Raw genomic sequence first — 15,957 nt, 5'->3', positions numbered from 1 at the left:
TTTTACCTCACTGATTTCCCTGTTTCTTGGTCTAATTTGAACACTTTCCTTTGAGCCTTCGATCCTAACCTTTTCTACTCAATTTGATTGATTCCCTTACCTTGGTTTCATTGGTACTCGATTCTTACCGACATTTCCTTGATTAGAATCTGATGAACCTAGTCCTTATTGCATATTGAGTACTTGTACTATGCTGAAAATATTTCCTTATTGGTTATATTCAGCCTTATGTGATTTCTTTCCTTATTTAATATTTGCATTGTTACCGTTTAATTTAACTCCTTAATTAAAGGAAGTACTTATACTGATTTGATTTTAGTTAGTACATAGTTCCATAATTACTGCTGAACTATGATTCGACTATAAATACCTTGCTCTTTAATTAGCACACACACGAACATTCTTAGTTCTGAACTCTCACTTACACTAAAAAGAACACTCTCTCTTGCTCTACCGCTTCTACTGTGGCTTGTTTAGCTGTTTGAAAATCAAAGCTGTATTTCAGAAGTCCTGCTATCCTTCTTTACTACATTTGCTTCTTTGAACTGGTATATTCTAGTTAAGATTTTAGCATCAACAACAACATGGTTACTTAATGTTCTTGCATCCTTGTCTGCCTATTGCTTCAGTACTTTATTTAGCATGCTGCAATTCTTTTCTCCTGTTCTGAATAAACGTATTATGAATCCTAAATCCCTACCCCAATGTGTTTGATAATTATGGTTTGTTTGGGGCATGACAGCATCAAATATTGCTGAGCATGATTCAAACTTGGTCCTCCTAGGATCATAACCTCTATGCCACCTTTATATGTTGTGTGCTCTGGTTGATTTACAAGTATGACAGCACCCCTATTGCTCTGCATGCCCTGAATTGACATATGCCTAAGTATATAGGCCCTTGCAATGGATTCACAATCCCCTGCCCCCTTTGGTGTAAAATTATCAGCTTGTTTGAAGTGTTACTGACTGTTTCCCAGCACCTCTTTCCCTCTTCTTTACTTCCTTAGTACTTAAAGCTCTGTTTCTGCACTTGCACTATCTTCCTAGACTTAAGTTCTGCCCCCCTCATGTGAGCCTTGCCTTGGGACCCATGAGCTCCCTCTGAACTTGGACACATGAGGGCTGGTATTTCCACACTGCATTTGTCCCTATTCTGGTTTTGGAACTTAGGTGTGAGCACTGCCCGGGGTCCTTTTGAGGCCTTTAGGGAACTCTGACATACTCAAGTTTGAGAAAGGCTTTGAAACAAATGGCATTTGAAGTGGTTTGGCCCATAACTCAGAAAGGAAGTCAGGAATCTGGCTTCCTCTGATTGTAATTTTCTTTCTTTTATTTTTTCGATGTAATTCATTACTGGGTATGTAATAATTTTATAATAAACACCGGGGCTGGCTAGTGAAAAAAGGGTTGGGTAATTATGCATGCAAGGGTAGAAAATATGCCTATAGGACTTCTTTTAATTCTGCACTTGCAAATCACATTTAGAAACCATGCCTATAGGGTGTTTTAAATTCTGCATATTTCAAACTTCACCTAGAAACCATGCCTATAGGGTGTGTTAAATTCTGCATATTCCAAACTACATATAGAAATCATGCCTATAGGGTGTTTTAACTTCTGCATATCTAAACTACATATAGAAATCATGCCTATAGGAGTTTCTAAATAAATCTGATTCGTTTTCATTCACAGTCAATGTTAGATATCATGCTCCTAGGAACTAAAATCAGTAACGCATAGAAGTCATGCCTATAAGAATTCCGAATCAGTGTTGCTTTGCTATATTTCTGAATCAGTAATAGATATCATGTTCATAGGATCTCGCTCAAACACTTAGGAAAGCCTTAGGTGATAACGACCGATAAAAACTGATTTCACCTTTGTTAATTAATAACTGACGCAATCATTAAGCAAGTCTGATTCTGACTTCCTATCTGAGCCATATATCAAACTAGTCTGCCTCAACAACCTCCTCTCCCTCGTCTTTGATATTTTTAATCAGACCTAAGCAGTATGTTCAAGACATGCTATTTTATGTGTTTGGTTTGAGGAGGTATACTTGAGCCTTTGCTTGCTTATATGTTTACCCAAACATGCAGTACGTGTTTTGTATGTCGCCTTAGAATTTTTACCTTTGAAACTTCAAATAAGCCTAATATCCCTCCCTTTTAGGATTAGTAGTCCTAAGTGCCTCTAGGACTGATAGGATCGGGACGGGTAATAGCATGCAATAAGTAATCGAGACCAATCCACGCTTTAATACCTTAACGGGGTGGGAAGGGTAGATATGGATATGATGACCACGCGATAATGTCACGTGTAGCCCCTCATTGAGGAGTGATTAACGGACATTGTGTGGGGTGATCCATATTTTTAATAAACCTAGGACCCCCCCCCCCCGCCCCTTTTCCTTTTATTCTTTACTTTTTTTTTAGCATTGTAACTCCCTATTTAAAATTAGCTCTTTGATTGTTCTTTCAAATTTATTTACTTCCTAACCATTATGAATCGAAATCCCCTCTTACTTGAGCCTCATTTGCTTACATGTTAATTGTATCCCAAATTCACAATAACTGTTTGGCCGGGAACCACATTAGTGGATCCTGAGGGGTGCCTAACACCTTCCCCTTAGGATAATTTCAAAGCCCTCACCCTATCTCTGGTTATCCAAGTTTAGTTATAATTAAACCCTGTAAGGTGTCCTAATGCACCATAAATCATTAGGTGGCGACTCTTCAAAACCTAGTTCCCAAAAGGAACGAGTTGTCCCTCCAAATGTCATGAACCCGATTTCGCGAGGAAAAAGGGGCGCGACAGGTTAGCTTTCTCTTCAATATTGCTTTGACATTCCCAAGAGTAATGGCCAAATTTATGACAATTATAACACTCAATTTTTTATTTGTCATACCTTTGTCCATTATTTTCTTGGTAGTAGCCACGTCCTCTTCCTCCTCTTTGTCCACGACCACGACCTCTAAATGTTTGGTGGATTTTAACTTCATTGTTGAAGTTGTTAATATTAGTTCTTCCTCTTCCATGACCGCCACGGCCTCGGCCTCGTCCAATCCCTCGATATCTTTTTTCACTTCCATAATCCTTGAAGGATGCCTGAGTTTTAAGAAGTTGCTCCAATGGTACTTCTTGTCTCATCTTGATCTTTTCTTCATAAGCCTGTAAAGAACCCTCCAATTGCTCCACCATCATAGAGTCTAAATCTTTAGACTCCTCAATAGCACACACCACAAAATCAAATTTAGGTGTTAAAGTGCGAAGGATCTTTTCTACCAGACGGACAGCTTCTATGTCCTCCCCGTATCGTCTTAATATATTTACAACAGCCTTTACTTTTGAACAATAATCCGAAATACATTCGAATTCTTTCATTTTTAAAACTTCAAAATCAGACCTTAGAGTTTGAAGTTTTACCTTCCTCACCTTGTCAACTCCTTGGAGAGAATTTTGTAAAATCTCCCAAGCTTCCTTTGAGGTGGTAGCATCTGCCACCTTCTCAAACATGGCATCATCCAAACATTGGTGGATGAGCGTGAGGGCTTGTTGATCCTTCTTCCTTGTCTTTGCCAAGACAACTTTTTCATTATAAGGCAGAGCTTCCTCATTATCGGGTTTTGCATACCCTCTATCTACGATTTCCCATACATCCTGGGAGCCAAGAATGGCTTTCATACGTAAACACCATTTCTCATAATTATCTTTTGTGAGACGGGGATACTGAAAAGACAGCGGACCATTAGTCGCCATGGCTCTAATACCACATTGTTGGGAAAATAATATTCCCGCCCAGGAATAATATCCACAGTAAAACAACAATAACACAAGAGAGTAACAACGACACCAAATATTTTAACGGGATAAAATACAATACCCAAGCGGAGCAATATTACCACTATAATATTACAACTTAGTAGTGTCAAGAGACTACTACAACTTCGAAAGAAATAACACTCTTTATTTTAAACACCTCACTCAATATTACTCTCCCTCACTATTTATCTCATAAACTACAATCTGTGGATTACTCTCTCTAACTCTCTGTTGCTTCTCTCAATTTGGTGTGTCTAAACAAGAAGAATTGAGCCTCTATTTATGGCAGGAATTGCCAAAGTTTGGACCAATCAGAAGGTTCAATTTCATTGCAATTTGCAATTGCCTCCGCCCAAAGTTTGTTTTGGTTTCACTGACTTGTTGCAACTTGCAATGCAACTTAAAGCTTTTTTGTTTCTGCCGTTATTGAACAAGTTGTCATTGCAACTTGTTTCTTTCTTATTTTAATTATTTCAACAGGGACCCTACACCAACAACAGCCTCTTATTGCTCGAAAGCCATGAATCAGTGTGAATTATAAGTATGTGCCACTTATTCTTGATCATGATATCAATAATAGTGATGGAATTGATGAACTAGTGGATCATGACATGTTTCAATATTTGGAACCACCAACTTATTACTATGCTCGTGCTATGAATATAGATGATGGTGAGGAACGAGCATATTGTTTCATATGTTGTCTTGAAATTCAGAATGAAGATATATTAATAGTGACACTTCCATATGAAGATGCGTTTCATGTAGATTGCGTCAAGGATCAGCTGAGAAGGAGGAATGCTGTAGTTTTGCTCGCACACGAAGAAATAGTAGAAGAAGAAGAGGAGGAGGAAGAAGAAGACGAGTTCGAGGATGAAGAAATTGTAGAAGAAAAAGAAGAAGAGGAGAAATTCGAGGTTGAAATAAGTACTTATAATGCTCTTAAATTGGATATAGAAAAAGAAGCATGTGTCATTTGTTTACTTGATTATAAAGAAGAAGATATCATTGGCACACTTAAATGTGGCCATGAATTTCATGCAGGCTGCGTCAAGAAGTGGCTGTTGCAGAAGAATGCATGTCCGTTTTGTAGGGCTTCAGTTTAATTTGCGCACATATGACTATTGACAGGCTATATTCTTAATCTTTTGAATTCAATGATAGTAGTAATTAATATTATTTTTGTAATACATATTAGTCTTATTTCCCTTGTTCTTTTTCTTTCTGTTTGGAGGGCAAGTGTTGTTAATTTTTGGCTATGTAGTTTGTTTATATTGTCATCTATAACACAAATGGGGTGTTCGTTGTGGGTACAGTCCATCTAACCTTTTTATGTCATCTATAATACATATTCATGGTTCAAACTGGTATTTATGATTTCTTGAGCAAGCCCAAATTAACGAGGCAACGAGCTAATCTGTTCGCTACATCGAACGCAAACTTTTAAGATCTACCAAAATTATAAGAGTGAAAACATATCCTCAGCATACTTATCACATCACGATATTAGTACTGAATATAAACCAAATTGTTCACATCAAAGTACTGAATATAAACCAAAAATGTAATTCGAAAAGAAGGGCAATAATAAGACGAGCAGTCAATACCCTTGTATTGTAAACTCTCATGAAATCACGTGTGCAAAATTAACATGAGAAAATGAAAATATTCCTAGCTCAGTTCACAGGCACAACTACTCAAACAATCAAGTACAAGGCAGGATAACATGTGTTCATACAATGTCTCAATTCAAATCTTTTGCAAACAAATACTATAACCTACCTTTGAGGTCCATAAGAAGCCAATACTATAATCATTGACAAGGGAAACAGAATATCATAACAAGGATAAAAAATGCTAAGAAATCACGTGCGTACATAATCTTGGGGCTGCACAGCTCAATTCGATCAACAATGCAAAGTGGTCCATTGAACTAAAATATGGCTATATATCCACGATAAAACAATAAGTATGGCTTACAGACAGCTATACACAGGGTTGGAGCCACAGTGTTGGTTACGGGTTTGGCCGAACGCAATAGTTTTTGTTCAAATTATGTATGCGTATTAAGAAATCTAATAAATATGTACAAATTATTAATTTATGTTGAAGATTGAAGGTGCAAAATATAAAGCTAAGGACTAAACTGTAATTTAGCAAACTTATAACCGAAAATAGGAAGGTAGTTACTAACTACCTTGTGTTAGTTATGAGAATATCTGGATCGGCTCTATCTATATATGTGTATGATCAACTCATTCTAAACTTAACTCAATGAAATGAATACAATACACTTTGATTATTCCTCTCTCAAAATCATCTGATTCTCTCTTCTTCCTCGACTTCATCTCTTCCTCTAATTCTTTTCTTCTTCTTCCTCTTCTTCTTCTGTATTTGTTATTGAGCTTCTTAGCTCATATAGTAGATCATAAATCAGTTTATGGTATCAGAGCCCCAAGCCATAGAGCTTGAAGATCAAATCAATTCTGCACAAACTTCTGAAAAAATTCATTCAATTCAAAGAAACAAGGATGAGTATCAATGGAGGTCAAGAAGGTTTCACAAATGTTGTTGCATCTGGTGGAGGAAGCAGTCAAGATTCTCTTGGAATCAACTACAGTCATCCTCTATTTCTGCATCCATCAGATGTGAGTGGTATTCAGATTATCACATTCCAACTCACAGTTATTGAAAACTACTCTATCTGGTTTCGATCAATGAGGCTTTCTCTGTTAGGAAGAAACAAACTAGGACTTGTTGATAGTTCATGTAAAAAAGAAGATTTCCCTGAAGCTATGGGGAACCACTGGAAAAGGGTTAATGCTATAGTTCTTTCATGGATAATGAGTTCAGTAGCAAAAGGTCTTCTAGGAGGCATTATGTATGCTACTAATGCACAAACTATTTGGGAAGAATTACATGAAAGATTTAACAAAATTGATGGTTCAAGAACCTTCAATGTTCATAAATAAATCGCTACTTTAACTCAAGGAACTGCTACTATGTCTAACTATTTTTCAAAACTAAAAGATCTATGGGAAGCATTTGAGGAGTTAGTTCCTGCCCCCCAGTTGCAACTGTGAGAAATCCAAAGATTTTAGACTGCATTTGCAGAAGCTGAAGCGGTTTCAGTTTTTAATGGGGCTTAATGATTCGTATGCCCAGGCTAGAAGCCAAATCTTGCTCATGAGTCCTATGCCTTCTGTAAACCAAGCCTACTCTATGGTTTTAAGTGATGAAAGCCAAAAGTCAGTCAAGAATGTGACTAGTATTCTAGGTGCCAATCCTGCAGTTTTTCCAGGGAACTATGAGGTTGCTATGTTCACCAGAAATGATGGTGGTAATCAGAACTATAAGTTCAAGAAGAACTACAACTTAGAATGTGATGTGTGCAAACTCAAGGGTCATACTAAAGAAACCTGCTACAAAGTAGTAGGATACGCTCCTAACTTCAAGAAAAGGAAGTTTGGTCAATCAGCTGCTTATAATGTGCTGGATAGTTGCACATCTCAGACAAATCAAAGTGATGATTACAGTGAGTTTACACAAGCCAACTTTCCACAACCAAATCAAGAGTGAACCACTCTGAGGTGCAGCACAATGGACAGAATGTCAACATTGTTCCTACCTTGTTCACCAAAGAACAATACAATCAACTCCTTCAAATGATTAACAAAGAAGAAGTAACTTCAACCTACTCAGCTAATACAGCAGGTAAGCATAATGGTTATATTGCTACCAAGAGTCTTCAGGATGGATCATTGACATAGGTGTAACCAATCACATGGTGTCAAGTTTGAGCTATTTAGATAATGATACTGTGATCAAGCAAGAAATACCAAAAAAGGTGTTTCTACCTAATGGTGATGTGTCTCTAGTTACACATGTGGGAACAAGTAATCTCTTTAACAAGGATACTATCACAAATGTATTTAAAATACCACAGTTTAAGTATAACCTTTTATCTGTATCAAAACTGACTAAAGGGCTAAACTGGATGGTTGTTTTCTTTCCTGAGTTTTGTGTTTTTCAGGATCTCTTGAGTGGGAAAGTGAAAGGAGTTGGTAGAGAAAAAGATGGACTATATATGTTTGTGACCAATACACAGGAAGACAATAAAAGTGCAGGTTTAACAGTTCAAGCTACAGGCTACAGAGCCAACAATAAAGAAGCTAATATACAACTATGGCATAGTCGACTAGGACATGTTTCTATCTCTGTAATGAAGAAAATTCTACATGTTTCTCATGAAGTTATAGCTGATAGATTAGCTAACTGCAAAATGTGTCCATGTGCAAAACAAACTAAGTTTCCATTTCCTACCAGCAGTATTAGAACAACCAACTGTTTTGACTTAGTTCATATGGATGTATGGGGACCCTACAAGTTCCCTACCTTTGATGGATATAGATACTTCTTGACTATAGTAGATGATCATTCAAGAATGACTTGGCTCTATCTGTTTGCCTTAAAGTCTGATGTGTGTGTTCTCGTTCAGCAGTTTGTTCAGCTTATTAAAACACAATTTGATAGAACAATTAAGGTCATCAGAACAGATAATGGTACATAATTTGTCAACTCTGTCTGTAGTGAATTTTTCAGCAAACTTGGGATCATTCATCAAAAAACATGTGTCTATACCCCACAACAGAATGGGGTCGCAGAAAGAAAGCATAGACATATTTTGGAAATCACTAGAGCCATCGGGTTTCAAGGCTCCATACCTATTAGATTCTGGGGAATGTGTGTGCTTGCAGCTGTTCATATAATAAATAGAATGCCTAGCTCAATACTCCAACACATGTCTCTATTTGAGAAATTGTACAAAAGAAAACTATCAATTCAACACCTGAGAGTTATAGGGTGCCTATGTTATGCTAAATATATGCAAGAAACTGACAAAATGCTGCCTAGAACAAGAGTTGCAGTGCATATGGGATATGCAGAAAATCAGAATGGATCTATTATATGACATTGAAAGACAGGAGTTCTTTGTCAATAGAGATGTAATATTCAAAGAGCATGTCTTCCCTTTCCTTATCAGAACAAACAAACCACAAAACCAGTCTATCTTTACTGACACAATACAAAACCAATCATACTTTATACAGAGCTCCATACTATAGAAGACAGCCAATTTTTAAATACTACAGTTCCTAACAGTCATCAAACTGAAGCATAGGAAGTCACTACACAAAATGCTGAACAAAGTGTAGAGATAGAAGCTGATACAGCATATTCATCTCCACCAGTAGATCCTGCACTTCATGAATAACCCATACAACTTCACAATCAAGATGATCAAGTAGAGCAAATTCCTCAGAATCCTATAGAATCACAGGTCAATCAAAGATATTCAGAAAGAGAAAGACAACCACATATATGGATGAAAGATTTTGTGTCACTTAACATTCACAAAGACACTCCATATGCCATATCCAACTACATAACCTATGATACACTGAATCCACAGCATCAAACTTACATTTCCAAGGTTCAACTGTTACAAAACCAAAGAACTACTCAGAATCCTTAAAATATCCAAGGTTAGTGGATGCTATGAAAGATGAGATTGAAGCCTTACAGAAAAATCATACATGGGAGATGTAACGACCCGACCGGTTGTTTTGTTCCCTAGCGCATCGTTAAGGTGTTTGAGGCCCTGAGCAGCTTCACCTACGCGTGGTCGAAATTGAATTTCGGAAAGTTCGAGGTTGATTTGGAAAGAAAATTCTCATTTCGAAAGCTTTAACTTGGCATAATTGACTAAGCCTAGATTTTTGAGTAAACGACCTCGGAATCAGGATTTGAAGGTTCCAATAGGTTCGTATGATGATTTTGGACTTGGACGTATGTCCGTATCGGGTTTTGGATGATCCGGGAGCGTTTCGACGCCTATTGTGTAAGTTAGCATTTTGGAAGAATTTTGTAAGTTTGGGTTGAAGTGCATTTCAGTGTTATCGATGTCCATTTGGGATTCCGAGTCTGGGAATAGCTTTGTATGGCGATTCTGGTATCGGGAGCACGATCGGGAGTGGATTTGGAGGTCTGTAGGTCATTTTGGAGTCATTTCGCTAAAGTTAGAAATTTGAAGGTTTTTGAGAAGTTTGACCTGAAGTGGACTTTTTGATATCGGGGTCGGATTCCGATTCCAGAAGTTGTAGTTTGTCTGTAATGTCGAATATGACCCGTGTGCAAAATTTGAGGTCAATCGGACGTGATTTGAGAGGCTTCGACGTCGAATGTAGAAGTTTGAAGTTCTAAAGTTCATAAAGCTCGAATTGGGGTGTGATTCATGATTTTGGCGTTGTTTGATATGATTTGAAGCCTCGAGCAGGTTCGGATTATGTTTTGGGACTGGTTGGTATGATTGGACGGGGTCCTGGGGGCCTCGGGTGGATTCCGGGTGATTAAAGGATGAAAATTTGGAGTTGAAGAAGAATTGAGGATGCTGGCTTCTGGTTTAACCGCACCTGTGAGCTTTTGGCCATAGGTGCGGAGCCGAAGAAGCGGCCTAGAAATCGCAGAAGCGGAACAGGTTTGCCCAGGTGAAGGACCGCAGGTGCGGAGCCTTGACCGCATCTGCGCAACCGCAGAAGCGAAAAGGAAGGCCACAGAAGTAGCAATGGGCGCAGGTGTGAGGGAGAGTCCGCAAAAGCGGCAAGGAGTCCGCAGGTGCGGAAGTCGCTAGGCAGAACGCATTAAATAGCGGGGTTTGTCCATTTTTGCTCATTTTCTCCATTCTTGGGCGATTTTGGAGCTTCTTGAGAGGGGCTTCCACCTAGCAACTTGGAGGTAAGTTAATCCCACCTATTATGAGTTCAATACATTGATTATGTGTAGATTTTAACATGGAAAATTAGTGGTAATTGGGGTTTTGGAGGAAAAACCTAGAAAATTGTATTTATGGATTTTGGCCACGATTTTGGACATGGAATTTGGGATAAGTTATATATTTAAGTTCGTGGTGTTATGGGTAAACTTTATCTTCGAAAAATTTTGAAATCCGGGCACGTGGGCCCGAGGCCGATTTTGTCAACTTTTCGAACAAGGTTAGAAATTGTTATAAATTGGATTATAATGAGTATTCGAGCGTATATTAATAGGTTTACATAATTATTGGCTAGTTTTGGAGCGTCGAGCATCGGTTTGAGTTGTCAGAAGGCCTTGGAAGCCGGTTATGGAACTTCGGAGCGAGTTGAGTCTCCTTTCTAACTTTGTAAGAGGGAGTTAACCCTATAGGTGAAGTAATTAAATATGTGCTCCTATTGAGGGGGGCTACGTACGCACGAGGTGACGAGAGTCCGTGCGTAGCTACTATTACGCTTAAGTTCGAGTAGTCTAGGACCCAAAAGCATGCCTTACTTGTAACATTGCAACCTTATTGTCAAATTTAAAATGCTTAAATAATATTGAAATTGGTTAACAAACTTCTAAAAATCTAAAAAACATTTTCTTGACTATTAAAAGGGGAATTGCCATTTCCTTAGATGATTTCCCTTTGATGAACTGTTGATTAACTGTTTGAATGTGTTTATCTTTTGTGGAACGGGTTGAACGCCTTGCTAGATTAAATAGATGCATCTATGGTTCGCGCCATTCGAGCCTCTGGCAGTGCACAGTTTAAATATTGTTGGATCGGGCCATACGACCTTGGTATGATTTGCGCATGCTTGTATTTCTTGGCTTGTAAACTTATAAATGATAATATCGCCTCCCTGGCTTGAGATAAATATATAAATGATGAAAAATGAATTTTGGAAATCCCTTATTATTAAAAGAATTGTTTACCTGCTTCATGCTTAAAATCGCTTTGTAAAATCCATGCTTCTACCCATTTTGGTATTTATTTACTGGACCACTAGTGAGTGTCGAAGTCGACCTCTCGTAACTACTTCTTCGAGATTAGACGGGATACTTACTGAGTACGCGTTGTTTTCGTACCCATACTACACTTGCTGCGCATTTTTGTTGCACAAGCACATGTACCTCTAGGGGACTCGTTGGGCGTAGCGGCATGGTTGATACGGAGACTTAGGTGAGATGTATCTCTCGAGACGACCCGCAGCTAGTAGAGTCTCCTTCAAAGTATTGTACTTTCTTTCTGTCCAAATTGTATTCCGGACAGCCATTGTAGGCTATTGCTAATTCCTAGTAGATGTTCATGTACTTGTGACACCGGGTTCTAGGATGACTATGGGATTATTTAATATTTAAATTTGTTAAAGACATCATTGTTTATTCAGTGAAGTTCATTATTTATTGTTTGATGTATAAAAGAAATGATTTCAAAAATATTAAAACGAGAAATTACTAGTTATTTGGTGTTGGCTTGCCTGACAGTGGTATCCGGCGCCATCACGACCTTTAGTGGATTTTGGGTCGTGACAACATGGTATCAGAGCACTAGGTTCTCTTAGGTCTCACGAGTCATGAGCGAGTCTAGTAGAGTCTTCGAATCGGTACGGAGACATCTGTACTTATCTTCGAGAGGCTACAGGGCTGTTAGGAGCACTTCCCTTCTTAATTTCCTCATCGTGCGATTTGATCCCTTTGGGGCTTATGCCTTCATTTCCTTTCCATCTAATCTTATGCGACGCGAATCGCTGGTTATGAATCGGGAAGTGAGTAATTGTAATGGTACTACAGATGTGGTGCGGGATGTTTCTCCCTACGTGGTTGTTTGGGCTATTGTCGTCGCCTTGGGGAAGGATATTCTGTCGTTTCAGCTCAGTAGCTATACGTCTGAGAGCTTTGAGGTTATGCACAGGTTGCTATGATGCTTATGAATGGTTATCGCACAGTATTGATGTGATGGTAGGATATTTGCCCATGTGTTGGGGTAGTGAATGACTTGAAAGGAGGTTTACTCAGAGCACGATTCAGAGATTTGGTATTTTATTTCCGGGGGAAGAAAGGCAATCGGACTATAAATGTTCAGGGTTGGGTTGATGGAATAACAGGACTTGGTATTTTCAAGTGCGGTGGAATCTTCATCTGCGACATGGTATCGTCATCCTCGATTGAAATTGTTAAGTTTGCCGGTGTTATGATCTTCTTTAATTCGCCTTTGGGCGGGGTATTGTGAAATGGTATCGGGGAACTACTGTCAGAGATCGCGGTGTGCGGTGGTTCAGGATCGAATCGGTATCTCTAATGTCGACGGCTCGAGAAAGATGATCTTCGGAAGGGTTTAAAGTAGTAGCGATCTGTTGGTGCAAGTGCTACAGAGCTAGATATTGATTTAAGGAAACAACTGGTCAGCAAAGGATGAGGAAGGACATGTGGGAAGTGTCTTGTGGTGATTAAACTTCTAGGAGGCCTAGTGTGGAAAACAGGAGCCGAGTAGTTGCTTAAAGGAGTGAGTTTGACCAAAGTGGGAGAGTGGCAGAGTAGCATATGGGTTCGGTGACAGGATAACTACAAACATTGAGGAAAGTTTGGAATGATGTGGGAACATTGGTGGACGGTGATTGGGTCCACGGGCTTAACTTGAAATCTCGGCTATTATACGGCGGGAGATTTGATCCGACAGGAAAGAGTTGCTTGATATGAAGAAGGATACAACATGACTTTGAATTGGAAGATATTGTCGCACATTTAGTTGATGTCCATAAGAAGTGAACGGACTAGTACAATTGGTGAATGAGCACGGACTCAGGATGGGTTATTAATGTCGTAGTGATTGTACCCCGTGCAGCAACGTTGGAAGATGAAGGCGTGTAATTTCCACAGGTGGGTTATCTCCTGTGAGCAGATCAGCGGTCACGTGGGTGGCAAAGCTTCTACAAAGAATTCTACTGACCATCCAGTAAGAGGTCGAATATGTAAAGGTTGCTAGAGATTCAATGTGTTCATGAAATGCTAACATAAAGGTTTCGAGGAATTTGGCGGGTTGGTTGTGCAAGATCACGTCACCAATGAAGAAAGAATCTTGGTGGGTTCAGTTGTGTAATAGTAGCTTCAAGCTAAGTGGGAGAGTCCCACCGCCTGCGATTCGAGTTGCATGGTTATATACTTGTGAGGTTCGGGTTATCGGCGTATTGGTGAGTTATTATGGCTAAGGGAAAGAACATAAGTGGTAATTGGAGCAAAAGAATTGATAAAGGTGTGCTATAGTTGGCCTTATTGACTCATGTTCAGGCTTTGGGAAGATTCATGATTTGTGCTTCATACAGAGGTGATTTACAAGGGAAGTGATTCAGTCGGGTGGTTCATTGAGATGGGTGTTCATGTGCCAGCGGGGCCTTGGAGTTGATTATATTTGGGACCAAGCCAGAGTGGGTGACTCTCAACTACGGTCCTAGTGAATTCAAAGGATTAAAAATGTGGTGCCTGAGGGTTCAAGCCCACAGTAAAGTTAATAATCGAGCCTTTGTAGCAGATTATGATAAGAGGCTCGGAGTGTTCTATGATGTTTTCGACTTGCAGTGTAGCATTGGGAGGAAAAAAAGGAGAAAAAGACTTCGGATTCGTATTGAAGTTATTAGAATGGGCGTACCAGTTGAAGATGCGAATGTGCGCACAAGGAAGGTATGAGGTGGTTTGTGGGATTTGAGACAGCATGATCTCGTGATACAAGGCCACTCGGGATGAGTGCGGATTGAGCTCGTTATTGGTTGAATGGAGTCATTATTATCTCTAAGGCAAGTTAAGGGTAGAAGAAGATAGATTGGTTAGCCATGGTTGCACTAGCACAATGGTGGCGGTGATCAGTTTCTTCAGCGTGAATAAGTTATGCATGTGATTTGTGATGGTACGTGCGAGGTTTGACGGTCGCCGTAATTGATTTTATTTGGGAGTATTCAAGTATTATGGCCTGTCATGTGTGGGTGGATCCCGAAAGGGTTATGGTGGCTTAGACCACTGCTTGAGGATTTGCATGTTCTACAGTTATGAGGATTCACTCGCGTGTTGCTATGGTTCTCCTGAAATGAGTTAAGTGAAAAGTTTCTATATAATGAAGTATTAATCTATTAGTAGTTCAGGAGTTATGATGAAAATCTTGTACTATCGCATATTGGCATGTTAGGTGCAGTGAGTAGTATGGAATTTGAAAGTGAGAATGAAGGTTGCGGTTCGGTGTTGACAAGGATGTAACAAGCTCGAATGAGTACGAAAGGAGTTTGGATGTTTAGAGTAAGCTGGTATTGTCTTCAGCGTCACCTGAGATCGGTGTTTGTGTAAGAAGCTTTGCATCCTGGTTGCGGATTCTTAATTTGCTTTACATCATTTGTGTGGCCGGTGGTATGGAAGTGCAGACTTGTTACCTGGTGCATGAGGTCGTGAGGGCGTGTTCCACGGCAAGATCATATAAGTGTGGCATGTAGTCACTTGATCGATTGAAGATTTAAACTAATTGTGAAGATTGTGGTAGTACCACTAATTTGAGAATGTATGCCTGGAGGGCACTCGGTTATTGGGTTGTGGGCCGTAGAGGTTTGCTCCGGATATAAGGGTTGTTCTTGTGAGTCATGGGAAAAAAGGGGTTATTATGGACCCTTGAAAGGTTATTTGCCTAGTACGGTGCGATCAGAATCGGCTTGAGGTCTGTGGATGGATTTAAATATGAAGGTGGGTTCCATATCAGACCGGATGTGTTCATTTCAGCATAGCGCTCCTTATGAAGGAGTATTCGGACGTTGGATGCTATTTTATCGTCAGATATTTCATGTAATGCTATATTGGGTCGTGTGAGTTGTGAAACGGCTTGATAAATTTCTTACGTGTTGAGGTTTTGCATAGCGATGGTGTTATGTGAGCAGGATGGCTCTTGTGATTCAGATTATATATCGCGCCTCAGTTGTGCTTGAGTTTTGTAGCTTATGGCGCTATCTGTCTCCCCGGGGATTATATTATGCACTTAGCGTGCTTGCAACCGATATTCAGTATTTAGTAGTAATGAGCAATTTAGCTCATTGTGTATCTCCTTATGTAAGTTCTACGTGTAAATTGGGTGGCACACCGCCACGAGTATGTTGTTTGGATTGGGTTGCACGCCGCAACAGTGTGATGTTGAGTACAGTCCCTTATATTCTATTTTGTGTGTTTTGTTTCCCATTTTTCTGAGGAAGGTTCATGACACCTTTTCGGTTGTCTAATTAGTTTTGTGGGTTGAGTAGTCCCTTTTAGA

General features: G+C 39.4%; 1 protein-coding gene across 1 annotated transcript; it reads left to right on the top strand.

Annotated features, from left to right (window-relative positions):
* Positions 1-4,106: 4,106 nt before the first annotated feature.
* Positions 4,107-4,930, top strand: LOC109239235 (E3 ubiquitin ligase BIG BROTHER-like). The gene is made up of 2 exons (XM_019405776.1): positions 4,107-4,258; positions 4,354-4,930. Exons 1-2 carry the CDS (start codon positions 4,107-4,109, stop codon positions 4,928-4,930), a joined length of 729 nt encoding a protein of 242 aa, XP_019261321.1.
* The last annotated feature ends 11,027 nt before the right edge of the window (positions 4,931-15,957 follow it).

This window comes from Nicotiana attenuata, unplaced genomic scaffold (genome assembly GCF_001879085.1).
Source record: "Nicotiana attenuata strain UT unplaced genomic scaffold, NIATTr2, whole genome shotgun sequence".
NCBI classification, from domain to species: Eukaryota; Viridiplantae; Streptophyta; class Magnoliopsida; order Solanales; family Solanaceae; genus Nicotiana; species Nicotiana attenuata.
Note: the sequence above shows the minus strand (reverse complement) of the source record. Positions and strands in the feature narration are given on the sequence as shown.